The 21842-nt window shown below is 38.2% G+C and overlaps 3 protein-coding genes across 3 annotated transcripts; all 3 read left to right on the top strand.

Moving 5' to 3' along the window:
- The first annotated feature begins 4274 nt into the window (after positions 1-4274).
- Positions 4275-12853, top strand: rlim (ring finger protein, LIM domain interacting). The gene is made up of 4 exons (XM_044127715.1): positions 4275-4469; positions 6505-6733; positions 8349-8456; positions 8545-12853. Exons 2-4 carry the CDS (start codon positions 6565-6567, stop codon positions 10248-10250), a joined length of 1983 nt encoding a protein of 660 aa, XP_043983650.1. The 5' UTR covers positions 4275-4469; positions 6505-6564; the 3' UTR covers positions 10251-12853.
- A 584-nt stretch (positions 12854-13437) lies between these two features.
- glod5 (glyoxalase domain containing 5) lies at positions 13438-15622 on the top strand. The gene is made up of 4 exons (XM_044127716.1): positions 13438-13591; positions 13999-14154; positions 15049-15204; positions 15304-15622. Exons 1-4 carry the CDS (start codon positions 13535-13537, stop codon positions 15445-15447), a joined length of 513 nt encoding a protein of 170 aa, XP_043983651.1. The 5' UTR covers positions 13438-13534; the 3' UTR covers positions 15448-15622.
- An 844-nt stretch (positions 15623-16466) lies between these two features.
- slu7 (SLU7 homolog, splicing factor) lies at positions 16467-21805 on the top strand. Its single transcript, XM_044127717.1, has 15 exons — positions 16467-16675; positions 16875-17037; positions 17694-17847; positions 17940-18020; positions 18144-18308; positions 18878-18943; positions 19051-19182; positions 19314-19411; positions 19489-19556; positions 19864-20003; positions 20338-20499; positions 20588-20689; positions 20806-20886; positions 21021-21134; positions 21221-21805. Exons 1-15 carry the CDS (start codon positions 16471-16473, stop codon positions 21398-21400), a joined length of 1911 nt encoding a protein of 636 aa, XP_043983652.1. The 5' UTR covers positions 16467-16470; the 3' UTR covers positions 21401-21805.
- Positions 21806-21842: the final 37 nt, after the last annotated feature.

Genomic DNA, 21842 nt, shown 5'->3' on the forward strand with positions numbered 1-21842 from the left:
CCTGATTGACAGTGCTGTCAGCATAGCTCCACTAACAAACCTCTTCAGCCCATAAATATGTTTTTCTTCTGCCTGTTGAAATTGAAAAGTCATTCCTTTTGTGACAGCTTCAAGATATGCCATGGGAATGATTCCCTATGCAGTTATTATTTACAGATAGATAGATAGATAGATAGATAGATAGATAGATAGATAGATAGATAGATAGATAGATAGATAGATAGATAGATAGATAGATAGATAGATAGATAGATAGATAGATAGATAGATAGATAGATAGATAGATAGATAGATAGATAGATGAATATATAGATAGATAGATAGATAGATAGATAGATAGATAGATAGATAGATAGATAGATAGATAGATAGATAGATAGATAGATAGATAGATAGATAGATAGATAGATAGATAGATAGATAGATAGATAGATAGTGTTGAGACGCTTATCCAGGGTTGCACGTGTACTCATGCACATACAGCTGTATTTCACACATAGTATGTTTCATTTATGCACAGAGAGTTTTTGGAGGAATGGAACTTGACCTTGCATGTTTCACTTTCAAACAAAAGGCTTTCAGTAGAAGTGAAACTTAAGCTGACACCATGATATCATAACATTCCTTAGCTGACGTAGTTCATCAGACGACCAGTGAGGCGTGTCTTAGATATAAAGAATGGATCGTCCGTTTTTGATCAGATGCTGTTTAATCCCGGTGTATTCACGTCACAACAAATTAGCCTGTGAGGGTAAGCGTCTCTTTCTTTTTAGCGCTAAAAAGAATAAAATAAGTAAAGTCTGATTATTTGTGTTTGACTGATTTTCTGCACGTGTGATCACATGCTTCCGATTCATCGATAGTATATTTGGTTCAACAATAGATAGATAGATAGATAGATAGATAGATAGATAGATAGATAGATAGATAGATAGATAGATAGATAGATAGATAGATAGATAGATAGATAGATAGATAGATAGATAGATAGATAGATAGATAGATAGATAGATAGATAGATAGATAGATAGATAGATAGATAGATAGATAGATAGATAGATAGATAGATAGATAGATAGATAGATAGATAGATAGATAGATAGATAGATAGATAGATAGATAGATAGATAGATAGATAGATAGATAGATAGATAGATAGATAGATAGATAGCAGCACTTAGGCACATGTAGACTGCAAACACGTGAAAGAATGGGTTGCTCTAAGGAGTTCCATGAATAACAGATACTGTAATTCTTATGTGCAATAAATCCAGTTATGGCATTTTCTTACCGCTAAGTATTCCATAGTGAACTGTTAGGCTGTTATGACAAAGTTGATAGTGACTGGTAATGACTAGGTTTTGCATACATCAGGAAAATGGAACCAGTTCACTTCACTGGGTCAAGAATAAAGATTGATGCAGTGGGCATTATGATGTGGGACTGCATTTTATGTGCTGGACTCTGCACCGTAGTTTTTAGTCAAAGGAACTCTCAATACTTCATCACACAAAGACATTTTGGGGCAAACCGTTCCAGTTCCAGAACAACTGTACTTGTGGACAAAACAAGGTTCAAAAATACATGAACGAAGGAGTTTGATGTGGAAAATTATGACTAGCCTGTACAGAGTTATGATGTCAAATTGATAGGACACATTTAGGAAAGTAGAGACTGGGACATTGGGCCTTCTCGTCCAACATCAGTGCTTGACCTCACAAATGAGCATCTGTGAGGATGGTCAAACATTCCCATGAACACACTCATAGACTATTATGAATGAAGAATGGGATGTAATTTATAACATTGCAAAACTATGTAGTAGCCCATGTAGTGTAGGTAAAACAATATTTTGTTGGGAAAATGTTCTAATAGGAAATATAGATCTTGTGTAATCAGACTAAGAGGGTTACTGTCTAAAATGTGTCTTTTGAGTGTGTTTAAGACCCTTAAAAGGATGCTGATAACTCTAAATGTGGTAAAGTTTCTCTTTTTCTGAATGGAGCAGGTTGAAAAGGGAGTCATGAGAGGCTATCTTGAAGGTACTCTCTGACTCATCCTGAAGGGGAACCCCGAGTCCTTCCCAGGCTAGGAGGAATATGCAATTCCTACAGCAAGTTCTTGGTCTGGCACTCTGTTCCAAAAATCTCCAAAGGGTGGTGCCCATAAGGCATCCTCATCAGATGCCTGTGCTCCCTCAACTGGCTGTAAAAGTCCTAATAAAGGATACATATTTCTTTTATTCATCATAAAGTTTGAAGCTCCTCCAAAGCAGGCTACCTAATAAAACCCAAAAATTTCTGTTCTGGGTTTTGATTTGGCTGTGGAACGCCAATATTATTAGAGTATCCCATTAGAACAGCGACCTCCTCACGAACTAATAAAAAATTGCTTTTGATGTTTTAAATCAAAACTTTGTGTTTTATTATTATTATTATTATTATTATTATTATTATTATTATTATTATTATTATTATTATTATTATTATTTCTATTTTTTTATTTTAAAAGTTCGTTTTGCTCGCCAGACGCATATATGCATTGTAGGAGGTAAATGTTTTTTAAATTTTTTCATTTGTACGTAACAAAGGCCACATTTTACGGAGCCCTCTAGGTGAGATGGGGATTTTTTTTCCCTTTTGCTTTCCCTGTACTGACCAGTTCATGCGGCATAATTGAATACTGTAAGCCTTTCTTATGGTGGCCACCGTACTTTCTCCTTTAATATAAGGTTAGGTAAGGTTTTTCCATGAATATTAATATATCTTTGTAAAATATCTGAGGTTGTATCTTTTTGTTTAGGATAGAAAGGCACCACAAACGTGATATAAACAGAAGCGTTCCGTAAGTAGAAAAGAAACAAAAACACATCCTAATTTGGACTATTTCTGAGTTATTATCGCGGGTAATAAGTCATATGACAGTTTTGATTGTGTCTCTTTTGTGCTGGTTGTCTGAATGGTTTAAAGGACTGCTTTCAGTGCCGTTCCATCTTAGCCTTAACAGACATAAACATGCAGTGAATAAATCGACTTTCAATCAGTTTTTTGCACCAAAGATTTAATAATAATAATAAACACGTTTTATTATTATTATAAAACACAGCAAACTAATGGTGGTAGAGTGCCGCAGTGGGTTAACTCTGGGAATCTCATCTGTCCGTGTATCAATCAACTCCAAGCCACTTCTTTGTTCTATCACAATTATCGATTTATTCCACTTTGATTATCATGCTCCAAACTTTGCAAAGACTGACCACCCCGCTCACCCGCTTCCTCATACACACAAAGCCAGCACGCCAGTAACCTTCCCATTCATTCTTGAGGACAGTCACGCCCACATCGACACACCCACCACCGAAGTGTCAAAGAGAGTGCTCCTGCCATATCAATAATTACTTATTTCATTCATATGGCTCTTACAGAGCCTCATTGAAAACGTGTTTATTATTATTAACTTTTATAAACTCTTTGGTGCAAAACACTGCTTGAAAATCGATTTATTTACTGCACGATTAAGTAGCCCTTTAAATCATTCAGACTACGAACACAACAGAGAAAATCAAAACTGTCAGATGACTTATTACCCGCGATAATAATTCAGAACTAGTTCAAATAGTTTGGATGTATTTTTATTTCTTTCCTACTTACGGAAAGTTTCTGTTTATATCATATGTTTGTGGTGCCTTTCTATACAAAAGAAAAATCTATAAAATGTCAGATATTTCACAAGGAGATATTAACATATATTGAAAAACCGTACGCAACCTTGTATTAAGGAAGAAAGTGCGGCGGCCACCGTAAGAAGGGCTTACAATATTCAATTATGTCAGTAGATTATTGCGAGGGAACGCAAAACCTTTTGCGAGGGGACACAAAAGTTTTGCGAGGGAACGCAAAAGGGGGGAAAAAATCCCATGTCCCCTGGAGGGCTCCGTAATATTTTGACTGAGGTATGTGAAACCTCTAAGATCTTTTGTATGTTGTTCTTTCAATCTCGCGTTGTCTTCCACTCTTACCACACAGTGACATTACAGCTTCTAGAGCAGCACCCATGTTCTAAATAAACATGTTTTCACTCTTTCTAACCTATAGGCGGGTATGGGAAAAATTTACCCCTATTTTAATCTGACAGGTAGCGTTTGTCGAAATATTACCATTAACAAAGCAGTATAAAGAGGTTTAACTGACTATATATGTAATATAAATAATACAACACACCTATGTTCTTGGGTATAACAGCAAATGTGAGACCTTTCGGGAACAATTTACTCTTGTACTGTTTGCCTTCAGGCCGAACTCCGGGAAAATCTTCCTTTAAATCTATTTCCGGAAAATCATTATAGCCTTCCTACAAGAAAGAAAATGGAATCCTGAGCTCGTACTCTGCTAAACCAGTCTTTTTCTCAATATATTCTTTAAATAGGAATCTTGTCGTCCATCTATATTGATAACAACATCACTAATAAGGTAGTGTGGCATTAATTTGTTACTAAAGCAACGCTTTCTGCCTGGTTAACTTGGTTCTTTCTTACTTAGCATTTTTTTAGCTTGTTTGCTTGATGTATGAACGTCACTGGTTGACGTCTTTTGCTAAGTTAGCTCGCGTTGATGCTACAACGGGCTTAATATATTTTTAATGACAACGTAAGGAGTCTCCAGCAAAAGAAAATAGAAATTATATATGTAAATATTCCTCCGTCTTCTATAATGTAACTATTACTAAATAAGTTGCCAAAATGGAAAAGTTAACTACCGTTAACTATACCGTTTGTAGCATTTGGAGTTAGCCACTCGGCTACCCCGAGCGCTAACTAGCTTAAATGCTATATAACCGGGTCGTTTGATCGTTTTATTATCATATTATAAACCTATATTACTTATAGTATATGGTTCAGACTTTGAATATTTTATTATTTGGACAGCTTTGAAAACCGTCGTCTCTGCATTTTGTTACGAAAGTACTGCATTAGCTATCTCACACAAAGCTAATCGGTAGCTAGGAAACGCAAGTCATAAGATGCCATTTTGTTTTCATCTCGACTTTGACCAACATACTGGATGTCGACTATGATTTTAAGAGGCATAGTCTAAAAATGATTTAATGTATTTGTAACTACTAAGTAGATTTACGTTGCCGTAATTTCTAGATTAAAGAGTACATTGTTTGCGATTAAAAACCAAAAGGCTTCTTAGCCTTATGACTGGTGTGTTGTTAGACTGGCTTGTCAGTATGCTTTGTGAACTATGCTAACACAAGTTGTGACTACGTATTCAGAAGATATGTTTTGTAATTTCACAATTTGAGTTTTGCAGAGGTTTGTCCGTTCTCCTGTGAGACTGAATGTATAAAATAAGGTGTTTTCGTTTAGGTCTGGCTTGCAGAGGTAAAATCTCCCGAAGCCTCTCATGTCAAAAACATTTTTCGAAAAGTATCAAAAGACTTTTCAAATATTTGCAAGACAATATTGTAAGACTTTCAGGACAGTGGAAAAAAAGTAAAACGCATTCTTTTTCAAGGTGTACCTTGTAGTTAGATTCTGGCATTCCAAGTGTTTCATTTTGTTAAACCGAATCATTTGTTTTGAGAACAACTCAACTCACACTACCATTCATAGCTGGACACTGCTCATATTTTATTTAGTTATTTTTGTATAGAAAAGCATGTGTTCATGTAATAATTTATTTCATTTATTTTTCTTGTTTTGTATTTTCTGTTAAGGCCAGAATTATCCTTTGCTGATTTGGATTTTAAGTAATCTTTTAATTTCACTAGCATGTTTCTTCTGACTAGACATAATATTGATATGCTGGAAGGCTTTTTAGTCACTCTAACAACACACCAGAGTCTTGACTTGACTCTGTGGAGGGAGCTAAAGATTTGCGTTATGGCAAAGAGCTCGTCAGCAACCATTAGAGAGGATTTGGTTGCAATTCTGTTAATAAATAATGGTAATAAAAATATTTTTGTAAATGAATCAGTAGTATGTAAATCATTTTCACCATGCTGCTTTTATTCAAGCTTAAACAAATTATGTTCTTTTTGTTTTGTTTTTGTTCAGCCCGTCTCATGCATTGCCTTAACGTTTTGGAGATGCCTGTGTAGTTACTAAGGAGAAACAAACTTTGTGGTTGAATAAAAATTACTTTAAATCTCAAATCTGCCAAGGGTATGATTAATTGTGGCCTTTGTTGTGGCTACTCAGAAACATTAACAAATCTTTTTTTTTATTCCGGTCATCTTTATCATAGAGTTTTGTTATACCTACTGTTGGACATGGTGTCCAGGCTATTTGATCAATAAAGGTAAATAATTGAGATGGCAAATTGAATTCTAGATTTGTTTACTCTGCTAGCGGTTACCTAAAACTTTATCATAAAATAATAACGTTTTTTGAGGAGACAAGACAGACAATTCTTTGAATGAAATACAAATGCCTGCTTCATACTAACTGACATTAATTACTTCAAATTTCTAAGAATATATTGTTTTCATTTCTTGCAGTTACTGGATCTTGCTCAAAGTTGTAGAGTATCCCGTTCATTTTTCTACCCTTCAGAGTCAATGGAAGGGTCTGACAGCGTAGAGCAAGGTGGCGGTGACCAGCCAGAGTCGCAGCGCCGGAGACAGTTGGATCGTCTTGACCGGGAAGAGGCCTTTTATCAATTTGTCAACAATCTCAGTGATGAGGACTATCGTCTTATGAGAGACAACAACCTCTTGGGCAATCCAGGTGATGAAATATAAATTAGAATAATTTTCTCCTGCATAAGGATGGTAAAAGAAATTTCAGCTGGATCCACTTAAAAAGAGAAAGCCGAAACCACAAACAACTAATTCAAAAAATCCTGTTCCGCCAAGGATTATGTCTTTGCCTCTTAATCAGCTTATGTCTGAACGTTAAACTTGTGGTTATCAAACCATCTAAACTGGTATTTTTTTTAACACAATCAAAACAGTGACACTCTCATCTTTGTGATTTTTAGAAAACTTTAGAATGAAGACCACAGAACTCAAACTGTACTACAGTTTGAGTACAGGAAAATCCAGTCCAGGTTTGAGAAGTCTTAAGAATGCTAGATTTTTTTAAATGGAGCTGAAATAATCTGATCCAGAAGCCAAAAATGGGTGAAATAGACTTTTACTGCACTGCTGAATAAGAATCCAACTTCAACAATGTGCTCATTTATGATTTGTGGACATAAATGTGGTAAAATCACAATCTGCATTCAAAAATCCAGAATGTTATAAAAACAGCTAAAAAAGAAATTGGCTTCTGGAAAAGTTTGAAATTAGAGACACTTGATGTCATGTGTCTTTCTCCAATTTTTTATGTAGATATTGAAATATTTAGAAGAGATATTTATCCATGTTGACAATCTACACATAAGGGATTTGTTTGTATATTCAGGATCTTTTGCAATAATATTAACATAAATCAGTATTTACTTAGGATAGCAGCAAATAGTAGGATCAGTATCTGCCTGCAAACCACTATACTTTTTAACTATACTTAAACCACCTGGTTTAAGTATAGTTATATTGAGCCTTTTCTTTATTTTTTTACTTTTTTTATTTTTTTACTTAACTGTAATACATATTGTTAAAAGCTGGCGTTCAGTTTGAACTCACTATACCAACTGTGTCCCTGTGGATTGTTGTCACATCAACATTTTTAAACAAACTTTGGTATCTGGAACTCGAGCATCACCAAATCCTAAATATCATGAAGACACAGTTTACAAAACCAAAGCATTGTTATTGAGACATTCTTAAGGGCAAATAGTGGACAATGTAGTATCACGTCAATATAATTTATTTTTTTTTTGTATAGTTTGTCAACCTGTTTTTCATATCATGTTTTAAATTTTTTCCAACTTTGGCTAGTTTCCGCTTTTTTCACTATACTTGTGTTTGCTCAAAATGCGACGGCCTGTGGACAGTCGAGGATGTGCAGTCCATTTCTGTCCCTGGACAGTGGGTGGGGAAATATAAGTTTGCAGCGTCCTTTAGTGGAGGATCAAGGAGGGGGAATTAAATGGACAGTGGCATACCTGGTAAGTCTGGAGGTTTTGTAGTATTGTCCTGTTGCTGCGTCCAACCAAATTGCATTCAACTTGAGTTTGAAGTAACAGGTTTTTAGATTGTTTATGCTTTGACTTACTAAGAACATTTTCACTATGTAGCTCTATTTTAGCGTATCTCAGTCTTAGTCTTTCTTTGTTGAAATTCCACGTTTTGTTTTTAAGTTTTTTTTCCCCCAGCAGTTTTCTAGAGAAGAGAAAGTGGATAATGCCTTCAAAGTAGTACTTACCCGGTAATAAAATACTTGCTGATATTTTTTCCAGGGGAGGTAACTGAGGATGAGTTGTTCAATAGACTTCAACAAATCAAAGATGGTCCAGAGCAGCCGCAGAATAACAACACAAGCACAGAAAATACAGAGGAACCCGTTGGTATGTTTACAAGATCTTTCAAATTTTGAGTGCATGATTTACATCTGAATTTAGATGTAATTTGTCTTTGTCTTTTGTCCACAAATAGAAACTCCAGAGAGCTCTGAGGACTCCCAAGGTGGGGATAGCTTGCTAGACTGGCTCAACACAGTGAGACGAACCGGCAACACAACTAGAACTGGACACCGCGGAAACCAGTCTTGGCGAGCTGTGAGCCAGACCAACCCTAACAGTGGTGACTTTCGCTTTAGCTTGGAGATCAGTGTGAACCGCAACCTGGCCGAACAGCAGGCTGCTGCTGAAGGAGAACAGGGGTCTTCAGAGCAGCCCCCAGCGGGCCAAGAGGAGGAAGAGGTTGCAGATCCTGAACCACAGGTTCCTATGGAAACAGAGGTTGTAGAAGAACCAGTCGTTGAAGAGTTAGCTGTCATTGTTGAGCCAGAACCTGAAGAAACACCTGAAGAAGAGGTTGCCTCACAAGAAGCTATCGAGGAACCTCCCAGTCCACCCCCAGCTCCACCTCCAGCTCCAGTTGTAGCAGAAGTTTCACCAGAGCAGCCCCCACCTTGTTCTTCTCCACGAAGGGGACAAAGGAGACCCCGCAGCCGCAGCCCAGAACCACGCAGGACCAGAGCCCGCTTAGCCAGAAGCCGCTCACCTCTCCGTTTGGATCAGCTGGATGGCCTACCCGGTCCGCGACACACCTATGGCTCTCAGAGCCCCAGTTCTTCCACTGACACACCTCCAGTGCCTCAAGTGGAGGGCAGTTCTCGGACTCGACAACATATTCTCTCCAGGCAAAGCCCAGCAGACGACAATGTTCATCCACCCAGTGTCGAAGCAGAATCAATCCCGGAGGCCCAGAATGTCAGACCTCAGGAAGGAGAACCCAACGGGAATGAAGGAGGCTCGGCGGAGCGCCGTCCTCCGACTATAATGCTCGACCTTCAGGTGCGACGTGTACGTCCAGGCGAATATCGGCAAAGAGACAGCATCGCCAGCCGTACGCGGTCACGCTCGCAGAACTCCAACAACACTTTTCTCTATGAGAGTGAGCGAGGGGGTTTTCGCAGGACCTTCTCGCGCTCCGAGCGTGCTGGAGTGAGGACCTACGTCAGCACCATTCGAATTCCCATTCGCAGGATCTCCGATGCAGGGTTAGGAGAGGCGACGTCGATGGCTCTCCAATCTATGATTAGGCAGATTATGACGGGCTTCGGCGAGTTAGGCTACCTCATGGACTCCGACTCAGATTCTTCAGATTCAAACCGCGGTACCGGGACACCCGCAGATACGGAATCCCTCACCAATCCAGATGCTAGTAATGCTGACGCATCTGCTGCTGATGAGCAACCATCGGTTGCTGCTGCTGCTGCTGGAGTCAGAGAGAGGACAGTTGAGACAGATGTGGATGAGGGTCTTACTACTGGCCCACAGGCTTCTGGTGGAAGGGCTCGACCTAGACCCCCCATCAGCCTAGAGGAGCCCAGCTCGCTGCCCTTCCTACGACTTGCTCACTTCTTCCTCCTGAATGACGACGACGATGACCAGCCCCAGGGGCTGACCAAAGAACAGATTGATAACCTCTCCATGCGCAACTTTGGTGAGAGCGACGCCTTGAAAACCTGTAGCGTCTGTATAACGGAGTACGCCGAGGGGAACAAGTTACGCAAGCTTCCCTGCTCTCATGAGTACCACGTGCACTGCATAGACCGCTGGCTGTCTGAGAACTCCACCTGCCCCATCTGTCGCAGGGCTGTCCTGGTTTCAGCCAACCGAGAGAGCGTGATCTAACTCTTAACAGACTCCAACCTTTTCAATATTTCAAACTAATTACACATCCAAGTCATGTAAGATGCTTTGAAGAAATGTCTCCACTATTGAAAATTATTTTTTTCTCATAATTTGTGAGTTTGATCATTATGTTACAGGCTTCATTTGAGGTGCTCAGTCTTTTGACATGCATTCAGACTCTTAAGTTGACATTTGCTATTGTTGTCCAGAGCTGAGCGAAAGCAGTGCATGCTGTTGATCAACCTGTTGTGTCCATGCAGTGATGCACCAAGTTATGTACACAAGCAGACCTATAATCTTATATTAAACCCTTTGATTATAAATGCTGCTGCACACCTCCAGGTAGTTCAGACACTTCAGATATCTTCTTTTGGTATGAATCTTAATTAGCACCTCAAGCACAATTCTTAGTTGCAGCAGTTTGAAAGTATTAGCTGTAAATAGGCTTGTAAAAAAATAATTTTGACTCTTTGTATCAGTGAAATGGTTTAGGACTGTAAATTATAGGATACGAGTCATTTCAGTTACACTTAAAGCAGTTTCAGGATGGGGAGAGAATGAGCTTGCATAGCAGACGTATGTTCACATGAGTTGGTCTGCAGGTAACGGTGTAACTTGTGCTCCTTTTTGTTCACATGACCAAATCAAGACCCTTCTCTGGAGTTCCATTTGCCAATACTCTGCTAGGTTGTTTAAAACAAAAATTAAAAAAGAATTGTTGCTCTGGCATAAAGAAAAACATTTGGCATCCTGCAGTGTTTTGTTTTTTTTAAACAGAGAAGATATCAGAAATAGGGATCTGCCTGCATTGGCTTCAGGTAAATTTTGCCCCTTTTGAAAATTTGTACCCACATTTTTCACCTACATGTTGCCATTTTGTCCTTTACCATTTACATTTCATACCTGTAAACAATTCATTTCCCACACTTGTCCTTACATTGCATATCATTTTTTGTTAGATCAAATAAATTGTGCAAATTATGGAAATTTCATATTTTTCCATATTTTATGAAAACTTTATTATACCCAGTTTACAATGTTATAGGTTATCAGCCCAGTTTTAGCCAGTTAAACCTCAGGAAATATGATGAATTATGAAACTTGATCAGAGTAAAGCAACTCTTAACCAACAACCTGCTGGTAGATATCATTTATTGGAGTCATAAAACTTTATTTCCTTCCAGCAGAGGAAGTAGATTATGAAAAATTACTTTTAATTGGAAGCTGGGGACAGAATTCTTAAAAAAGAATTGTCGACAAGGCTGTTGAAACATCTGGATGCAAATGGGCAAAATGATCAGGAAATGTCATTATGGTCAGGAAACTTTATTTTGTAGGTGAGTTTTTATTTCATAATAGGCTTAAAATTGAAGTTTAAAGTTGTCCCTCTTTTGCTACTTATTTCTCATGTACAGTGATTCATTCCCCTTCTTTCACCAGCAGCTAAAGTCTGATAACGAGCTCATCATATTTCTCTCGTACCGGGCCAGTCATATAATCAGAATCTGGCTGTAAACGGAAATGATTTTAACCTTATCTCAAGCCAGAGTTTGTCTCTAAAAGGTAGGTCCATCGTATTCTACAAGTTGCTCAATATTTATTAAACAATGGCTTAGACTTTCAAACACTGACAGAAAAATTCTAATTTCAATAGAAAATCAAGAAGTTACCCAACTGCTTTATGAGCAAACCTTCCCAAGTGGTGTGCAATATTTGCAAAAATGTACAAGTATAGTAAAACAAACCATGATTTAAATGTGTACTTTTGTTAAAAACTGTTTAAATCCTAAATGAAGACTTATAACCCTTTACAGTATGTGTTGAAGTTGATTTTATTTAGAAGCTATGTAGGTTTTAATAATTAATAAACAGGAACATTGACCAGTAAAGGAGCTGAAGGGCATCACTTATTGCCATCTTGTTTCTTGTTTCACTGTTTGATGTCTTAGCCACAATTATTACCTCCCCTCTGTGGGACACAAATATTTGAATGCAAGATGTTGAATAGCATTAACGTGTAAAAAAAAAAAAAAGAAAATTAACTGTGTGTTTCCTTTAAAGGGGCCGAGCTTCGGTTTGGCCTTGTTCTGTGACCTACCCAGTGCAGGATGTTAACTGGGTGTTTTAATGAAACTAACCGCTGAATTAAATGAGTTGATATGCTATAAAACAATACATCAGAGGTATGAGTTCTGTGCTCTGCTTGTGGTGACGTTTTTTTTTTATGATGGTGCATGTATGTGCTTAAGTTATTCATTTGTAATGCTTTAGTAAGACATTGCTGCAATGTTTCCATTTTATCTTTAGGATGTTTTCTTTGGTGCAAAAGATGTACCAGTAATACACCAAAGGGATGCAGCTGTGTTTTATAAAACATATCATTTCTGTCCCACTTTTTAAGGCCTTTACAATTTAGATTTCTCACCCAAGTTAAAGTACATTTAATTTACTTGACAGAGTTCTTACTTCTCTGACGTATTGCGTTGTCTTTTAGCATCTTTCAGGCATGGGTAAGTATAAAAAATTGTTTCTACTTACTTATTCTGTTATATAAACAATGAATCTAAATTTCGAAGCAATAAAATGAACACTACAATGATTTACATTTAATTTATAGCCTTAATCTTTGACTTGCCACACCTCAAATATATTTTTTTGGAGAAACCTACTAAATTTACAAAGGATAAGTGCTGACTACTCACTTTTTAAAATTCCATTTCTCTTTGGCATCTAGACCAGATCACTCTGTGGTTTAAAACTTTCTCTGGTTTACGTGTCAAAAGACTGAAAGTCTTAGTTTTTTGGTTTTAGAAACCAAATACAGAATTAAAATATAAAACACGTACTAACAGTATTGTAATTAACCTGTTCAGTGTATAATAAATCAAGATTTTACTTGCCTATTGTTTGCCCCACATATTCCCCTTTAGCAGATTTAGATTTAAAATCTTGATTCAAACAAAATGTGTTTCTCATAGGAAATAAGAGAGCTATGTCGCAAAAGATTAGTTTAAGGTTTAATTTAGTTGTAAGCATTCAAATGAATATTGAACACTGAAATCGATACTGCTTTGAAGTGAGATATACTAATAACGCGAAAAAATAATGTGGACTACAATTTAATGGTTACACAGTTTACAGAATACTTCATTGTTCTTGTGAAGCGGTCTGGTGTGGCCAGTTCAGTGGGATTGGTCCACATGACTGTTGGAAAAGGAAGTGTTTCGGTCGTCAAGTGAACGTTTCTCGGCACACCAGTCGGACTTGTGAACACGCCAGTAAGCATGGCACTCCGGGCAGCTAGTAACCGCTTACTGTATTTCCAGAGGACATGTTTTAAGGTAAACTATTATTATTGCTTTGTTTACAAGCATTCGGTGTTACTCATACCTAGCTTTGCTGTAAAATGGACCAAGCATTTGATCTCTTTACACTTCCGTGTAGAGCTGTCCTTTCCACGAAGTTCTTTCGGGAAATGTACTCATGATAGAAATAAAGGACTTGTGTTAATAATCTTGGAGCAGGAATAGCCGCAAAATCGCTGCTAAAGTACACCAAGATGGTTTCTCATTTACCCCCCCAAAATACACTCACTTGAAGTCAAATGTGTGTAAGCAAAGAGTCACCACTGGGTGGTGCTGTTGAGTCAAATGTAAGCCGTAAGGCCTTTTGTTTGACATTCAAGATCCAACCCACCAGCATGTGCTGCTGTTAATTCCAGAAAAATTATTTCTCTCACCCCTTGTAGGTCAATGCCCTTGAAACTCTCCAGGCTGTCAGATTCAAGGCAACCTGTCCTGTTGAAGTGAGCCATCTAGATCATTTGGTGTTGACGGTAAAAAGTGTGCCAGATACAATCAACTTTTATACATCAGTTCTTGGTATGGAGGTTGTCACTTTTAAGGTATGCGCTAAAACATATTACATAATTATCAAAAATAATAATTCTTGCAAAACTATTAATGTCTCTTGAAGCGTTTGGTATTTTTTCTGCAACCACAAACTTTGATTTTATTCAGAAAAAATCTGAAAAGTTAGGAAAGTAGTATTGATCTATATGTATTATCGATGAATCGGAACCATGTGATCACACGTGCAGAAAATCAGCCGACACAAATAATCAGACTTTACTTATTTTATTCTTTTTAGCGCTAAAAAGAAAGAGACGCTTACCCTCACAGGCTAATTTGTTGTGACGTGAATTCACCGGGATTAAACAGCATCTGATCAAAAACGGACGATCCATTCTTTGTATCTAAGACACGCCTTATTGGTCGTCTGATGAACTATGTCAGCTAAGGAATGTCATGATATCATGGTGTCAGCTTAAGTTTCACTTCTACTGAAAGCCTTTTGTTTGAAAGTGAAACATGCAAGGTCAAGTTCCATTCCTCCAAAAGCTCTCTGTGCATAAATGAAACATACTATGTGTGAAATACAGCTGTATGTGCATGAGTACACGTGCGACCCTGGATAAGCGTCTCAACAGTAGGAAAGCGGCAGCCTTGTGGGAGACACTCTGGAATATTAATATATTTGGCATATGTAAAAAAATAAATAAATAAACATTGCAAAACATTGACACTGTACTTGTGCCATTCTCATCAAAAAGAAGTTTACCTCAAGTACATGCCATTGTCTATGTAACAAAAATTTTCACTGTAGGATAAATAGTTAAAAAGTTTTTTATATATATATATAAAAGCCACTATTTGAAAGTATTTGCTTCTGGATCAGCTGATACCGTCTTTTTCTCCCTAGTTGTGTTTTTTTGTACCTCCTATTTACATTTTTCCAGGGGAATCGTAAAGCTCTGGGTTTTGGGAAACAAAAGTTTAACCTTCACCAGTTGGGCAAAGAGTTTGAACCAAAAGCTAAACATCCAACTTCAGGCTCTGCAGACCTGTGTCTCATCACCAAAACCCCTCTGACTGCAGTAGCTGCTCATCTGAAGGTACTCTCAACACAGAGATAACTTTTAATATTGGCTTTTGCTACTGATGAGAGAATAAATCAGGTTTTAATGCTCAGTGCCATTTTCTGTCTTTGGCAGGTTTGTGGTGTTGAAATTGAAGAGGGACCAGTGCAGAGGAGTGGAGCTGTGGGGCCCATCACCTCCCTTTACTTCAGAGATCCAGACCACAATCTCATTGAAGTGTCAAACTACAGCCAGTCAGCACCAGACGGCTCCTCTTGAACCTTCTATTGACCCACCTCTTTAGAGTTGCTTTTGATACATTATAAATGAAGCAATTAACATGTTGATGTGTAACAACGGCACTTGACAAAATGTAATGCTTCAATTGTTGACTGTGTGTTCTATGACTTTGTATTTTTGTGTTTCTATGATGTAAAGCACTTTGAACTGCCTTGTTGCTGAAATGTGCTATACAAATAAACTTTATTGATTCATTATAGTTCTTCTTACATTTCTAATTTTATTGTTAGTTTCAGTGAACAGTGTTTACAGGAAAATTATATATATAAAAAAAAATCACATTTACCAATTTGTGTTCCTTTTAATAAAATGTTTAATAAAATTTATAAGTAGGAATATAAAATTAAAGATAAGGTGGGTGGAAAAATATAGAGTGTAATTTAAATATTTCAAGCTCTTTAGATTTAGATTTTCTAGCAAGTTGTTGAATAGGTTTTAGATTTATTTTTCAGCTGGAGAATAATCTAAAACAGGCAACAAAAAAGTCAATCAAAGCGTTCCTCAGAGAGGTAAGGATAAAAAGTGTTTTGAATCAAGAGACGATGCAACTCTTTAATGTTTTAGTTCTATGTATCCAATGCAGCAAGAGACTCCAGAAGCCTCAGTGCTTACAACTTAAAAATATTACCTTTTTTATAAGGGAAGTCATGCTGTTTGACCTGAATGAACCTTATGTTCATCCAAATTATAACTGGAAATATGAACCAGAAATGTTTGATTACAAAAGGGGCTGAGTTTCGATTAGATGAGAAGAACAACATATTAGATAACTTGGAGGAAAAGTTAACATAGGAGAAACGGTATAGAAAATATGCGAAAAATAACCCAAGAAAAATAAAAAATGAGATGATGCTTTTAATTAGAATAATATAATTAATACAAGACACAAATATCAATTTATGCTACATTGCATCCTGTCATATTTTGCCGACACTCTCCTCAGTCACATCAGTTAATATCAGAGCAACAATTACTCATCAAATTCAGAAGAAACTTTTCGACATGCATGTTTTCCATTTTCTGGAAGCAAGTTTCCGAAGTAGCGAGTCCACACCAGATGGTGGCGATAATGAGCCAGTTATTGCCACAAGAAGAAAAGAACAACATGGCGGCGATGGCGTTTTGACCAAAACATACCAACGAGCTTTAAAAAGAGGTGAAATACGAGATAAACATCACCTGTTACAATATTTTTATTCTGACCAAGGTAAGTAACCACTTCGTCTCATCATAAGGCTTTCAGTGAATATTTATCTCACATTAAGTCGTAAGCATGTTCTCGAGCTACGTGCTCTGCTTTTGGCTACTCCACTTTAAACAAGTGAAATTTAACAGTCTGCGCCAGCAAGAGTTGTGGATCAAACGGGACACATTCTGGAGGACTAGTTTGTCTGTTTGGTGTGTAGGAAGAGATCCAATCATGACCGAGCAAACCAGTGCCAGTTCGGAAGGGATCGTGGGTCTGGATGAGCCCAAGAAGATGACAAGAGAGGACTGGAGGAAAAAGAAGGAGTTGGAGGAGCAGAGGAAGCTGGGAAATGCACCAGCTGAGGTGGACGAAGAGGGAAAGTAAGTACACCTGGATGTACACTGATGGTACAAAACCTAATGACCACTGATGGCTGACGTGATTAATATGGATTGTTTTCTTATTATGGCAGTTATTACTGACTGGGACATGTTAAGTAGCAAGTAAACTCAAGTGTTAAGAGAAGGAAAATGAGCAAGTTTAAGCATTTGAGTGATTTTAAAGAACCAAATTGAGAAGGCAGAACAAATGGGGCAGAACTAGTCCTTTGTTTAACAATAATTACTAAGTATTTCAGTCTTGTTTCCAATTACAGCAATAGTTAAACTTTAAACGGATTTCCTTACAGCTACTGATTCTGGACCTGTTAGTCCTCCTAGAATTAACAGTTATAAAACTGAGATTTTTCTCAATGATACAACATCTGTTTGCTTCAAAGTACTGAGCTTTCTTGTATCAGTAACTCATCTATTCCCCCCCACAAATTAAAAGCTTCTATCTTATACAGCTCACACAAATGATGTCACAAATCTGCTTCAAAACCCTATTCCTAACCTTTCAGGGCGCCATAAACCTTCATAGTAGATAAAATTTAGGTCAATGTATTGCATTGTGGTCTTAACTCTCTCATGGAGTCTTAACAGGCTTTGGATGAGCTCTGTTGTTATTAACTGTGGGTACTTTTTCTCTCCACCAGGGACATAAACCCTCACATCCCTCAGTACATTTCATCAGTGCCATGGTACATCGACCCTTCCAAGAGACCCACACTAAAGCATCAGCGACCACAGGATGAAAACCAGAAGCAGTTCTCAGCCATTGGAGAGTGGTATAAAAGAGGAGTGCAGGAGGTGAGCATAATCAGATACTGTTGTTAACTTGATTTGAACAAATCTAAACAAGTTAGATTTAATGTATTCATACATCTTTTGACTTCACACAGAATGCTATAACCACTAAATACCGCAAAGGCGCTTGCGAAAACTGTGGGGCTATGACACACAAGAAGAAAGACTGTATGGAGGTAAAAAAAAAAAAAAAATCAATAAATAAGGGCTTCTTTTGAATTGTTTCTCCCTAAGGTAAAAAACAATATGTCCCCCTCTTTTTTTAAACCAAGGTCTAAATTTCATTTGTGTTTCCTCAGCGGCCCAGAAAGGTTGGAGCCAAGTACACAGGAACCGAGATAGCTCCAGATGAACACTCTCAGGTCCAGCTCGACATGGACTACGATGGAAAGCGGGATCGCTGGAATGGGTATGACCCAGAGGAGCATCAGCGCATTGTGGAGGAGTATGCTAAAGTAGATTTGGTAAGAAGTGCATGAGTAAAATAAGTGGGTGTTTTTTTTATGTGAGCTTACTTCTGCTTTTGAGAGAAAGGAAATACTTCGTTTGCCTTTTAAAGATTGCCTTGGAGGCAATATTATTTTAAAATATTTATATACCTTCATACACCTTAGTAATAATCAACAATGTGATTCACGTTTTTTTGTTACCATCACATTTCACTGCAGAGATTTTGTGCTGAGTATGATGTGCTGTGTTAGTTTATATATAGACCAAAATGTAAGATTTTGGTCCCGTTTGACCACAGGTCCTTCTTTCACATGTCTGTTGTGGTAAACTTTGTTTCCTCCAACAGCAACAAGGCACCAGATTCTGTCAAATATGACAGATGTGGTCAGATTGGACCACATCTGTCAGTTCTAGTTTATGCTAGTTTGTTTGAAGACATCTGTTTTCTTTTAACAGAAAATATATTGTCATTTGTGACATTATAAGTTTGCTGTTTTATCCAACAGCAAATCAGTGTTTTTCCCCCTCTGTGGTATTCACAATTGTTTTTGGTTTTTCCTGTTTGTCTTTTTTGGTTTGTTAGGCAAAGCGGACGTTGAAAGCTCAGAAACTTCAGGATGAGTTGGCTTCTGGAAAATTAGACCAAACCGTAAGTGATCTGTGGGTTCACAGACAATTTTTTTTTTCTTTTCTTTTCTTCCTTTTGTTTTTGTTAATCATGAAGCTTTTCAAATGGGCATCATGTTCCCTGCATAGGAGCGGGAATATGACAGCGAAGACGAGGATGAGGACAAATATGCAGACGACATCGACATGCCGGGTCAGAACTTTGACTCGAAGAGACGCATCACAGTGAGGAACCTGCGTATCCGAGAGGACACGGCTAAAGTAAGAGCCAGAGGAGCTAATAGTGATAGCCAATTTACTGATGAGATGAAATGGGTTAATAAAGCTACAGGTTCAGGTCTGTGACAAACTCAGAGTTTTGATCAGCTGAATTTTGCTTTTCTGTCTCGCAGTACTTGAGAAATCTGGATCCAAATTCATCATATTACGATCCGAAGACTCGAGCTATGAGAGAGAATCCGTACTCCAACACTGGCATGAATCCTGATGAGTAAGTGTTAGTTTCTATTTTCTGAATACCTGTCACAAGCTTATGCTAAAACAATTTCAAACTGCTCTGTCCTTCAGGGTGGGCTATGCTGGAGACAACTTTGCTCGCTACTCTGGAGACACAATCTCCATGGCTCAAACACAGCGTAAGTTTTCACTCTGAACCACTTTTTAACTGGATGGCTGTAAAACGGCGCCTGGTACTTTAAATATTACTAATCACCTCAGTGGAAATCGGGTGAAGTAGTTAAGTTAATCACTTAGAAAGAAGAGAGCCAGCTCACATTTAGTACTCCTTTAACAGCTAGTGATGACCAAACTATTCCTCAATTTACGAGGCCGGCTTCAGATGAAGGCTGCGTGTGATTCACAGCTGGAGAGTTTCCAGTCACTTTGAGGAAACACGCTTCAGGTTTTCTGATTCCTGTAAGGATTGCTGCTCTGTTGTGACAGTGTTTGCTTGGGAGGCGTACGAGAGAGGCTCCGAGGTCCATCTTCAGGCTGACCCCACCAAGCTCGAGCTGCTCCATCGCTCCTTCAAGGTCAAAAAGGAGGACTTTAAAGAGAAACAGAGAGAAGGCATCCTGGAGAAGGTACGCTTAGTTGTCAGAATGTTTTTAAATTTCAGTTTTTATGTACAAATAGAACAGCAGCTGAATTTCACTTTAAAGGCCAGTGTGGTTTAGAAGGCACACCATATACGAATGAGGCTACAGTCCTCGCCGTCCCATGTAGTGCATGTCTTCTGTTCTTCTTCTTCTTGCGAAGCTGCTCACTAAAAAAATACCACCGGTGCCACAGATTTTCAAAGCAAATAAAATAAAAATAATATCTTGAAATGGTATTTCAGTTATTCATGGATTCATTTTAAAATGTATAAACTGAAATAAAATTTTTGTCACTCCTGCTTTTTCGTTGCCTCATCAGTATGGAGGTCAGGAGCACTTGGACGCACCGCCGCGGGAGCTTCTCTTGGCGCAGACCGAGGACTACGTGGAGTACTCTCGCCACGGGGCCGTGCTGAAGGGACAGGAGAAGGCCGTCGCCCGCTCCAAATACGAGGAAGACGTCCTCATCAACAACCACACCGTGAGGACGATGGAGAAATTACAGCTTTTTTTTGTTTGTTTTTATTACATTGTTTTTCAACATTTGTTTGCATTATTTTTTTGTATAGTGTATATGGGGCTCCTACTGGAAGGATGGCTGCTGGGGATACAAGTGTTGCCACTCACTGGTCAAACAGAGTTACTGCACGGGACAAGCAGGAATTCAAACGGTAACTAATGGTGCAAAAAACTTGTTTCATTTCAGTAATTGTCCTTTGTGTAAATCTATATTGTGTGTAAAGCCTGTTAAGTCTTATACAATGTTTTTTTTCCTGTTTTTAAACAGCAAGGTACTTCTGACTGCGTTCCATTTGAAGATGGACTGCAGGAGCCCCAAGAAGAAGAAGAGCCAAAGTCTTTACTGGAAGTAAGGGCCTAAACAGATTTAAGATTTAGCATTGGTGATGGCATACATATAGTCACTTATCTGATCTCGAGTAGATCATTCTGTGTTGTGCTGGACTTTTCCTTCTAACGCCAAAGCTATTTATTTATTGCCAGATTCATCAGGAGAAGTTGAAGAAGAAGAAAAAGAAGAATAAAAAGAACAAGAAGCACAGCTCAGACAGCAGCGACTCAGAGGATGAAGAAAAGAAGAAGGAGAAGCTGAAGAAGGTAAATGTTGTTGGTGAAAGGTTTTTGGTGTTTGTGGTTTGGCCTTTTTATCTGTGACTAAGCTCAGCTCCTCAAATGTCCCCCAGGCCCTGGAAGCAGAGGACAAGCGAGTGAAGCACGTTGACGCGTTGATGCAGTTGGATGAGAGGAAGAGGCCCTACTACAGCCTGCAGGAAGTAAAGGCGCCGACTGAGGAGGAGATGGAGGCATTCCGCATGAAACGCAGCCGGCCAGATGACCCCATGGCTTCCTTCCTTGGACAGTGACGTTATCCTAATCCCTGTTGATTATTCCAACCGTCCTGGAAGGACTTCAGCACAGTTGAATCCTAATTGCTTAAGAAGCCCTGTACAGTATTTGACAGCTTTTATCCCTATGCTTTTCTTACAAACATCAATGTTATTTTTTGCCCAATAGTTGATATTTGTTTTCAAGCCCTCTTGTTTATTTTCTCTCACTTCCCAATTGATTCACTTTTCTGGACTTTACAACAAATTGGCTAATTTCTTTCACAACAGTAACCTCCGCATTTCACTATAAAGAGGTTGTTTTTTTTCTGAATCTGTGTTGTCTGGAAACATTGCATTCTGCTTATGTTCAACTTCTAAAACAAATAATCTAAAAGGTCAAATCTTGATTGTAAAAAGAAATTAAACAAAGTGGATTATGTGGATTTGTCTATTGCACTTGAAGTGCTTTCATTTTGAT

This window comes from Gambusia affinis, linkage group LG09, assembly GCF_019740435.1.
Source record: "Gambusia affinis linkage group LG09, SWU_Gaff_1.0, whole genome shotgun sequence".
Taxonomy (NCBI): Eukaryota; Metazoa; Chordata; class Actinopteri; order Cyprinodontiformes; family Poeciliidae; genus Gambusia; species Gambusia affinis.

What these genes read in the sequence shown, in the direction of transcription:
- rlim (XM_044127715.1), top strand. Translation starts at nt 6,565, where the DNA reads ATGGAAGGGTCTGACAGCGTAGAGCAAGGTGGCGGTGACCAGCCAGAG. An exon ending in CAACCTCTTGGGCAATCCAG is followed by an intron (nt 6,734 to 8,348) that starts GTGATGAAATAT and finishes TATTTTTTCCAG; the next exon opens with GGGAGGTAACTGAGGATGAG. An exon ending in AAATACAGAGGAACCCGTTG is followed by an intron (nt 8,457 to 8,544) that starts GTATGTTTACAA and finishes GTCCACAAATAG; the next exon opens with AAACTCCAGAGAGCTCTGAG.
- glod5 (XM_044127716.1), top strand. Translation starts at nt 13,535, where the DNA reads ATGGCACTCCGGGCAGCTAGTAACCGCTTACTGTATTTCCAGAGGACA. An exon ending in TCCAGAGGACATGTTTTAAG is followed by an intron (nt 13,592 to 13,998) that starts GTAAACTATTAT and finishes CACCCCTTGTAG; the next exon opens with GTCAATGCCCTTGAAACTCT. An exon ending in TGGAGGTTGTCACTTTTAAG is followed by an intron (nt 14,155 to 15,048) that starts GTATGCGCTAAA and finishes ACATTTTTCCAG; the next exon opens with GGGAATCGTAAAGCTCTGGG.
- slu7 (XM_044127717.1), top strand. Translation starts at nt 16,471, where the DNA reads ATGCATGTTTTCCATTTTCTGGAAGCAAGTTTCCGAAGTAGCGAGTCC. An exon ending in ATAAAAGAGGAGTGCAGGAG is followed by an intron (nt 17,848 to 17,939) that starts GTGAGCATAATC and finishes GACTTCACACAG; the next exon opens with AATGCTATAACCACTAAATA. An exon ending in AGCCAAAGTCTTTACTGGAA is followed by an intron (nt 20,887 to 21,020) that starts GTAAGGGCCTAA and finishes ATTTATTGCCAG; the next exon opens with ATTCATCAGGAGAAGTTGAA.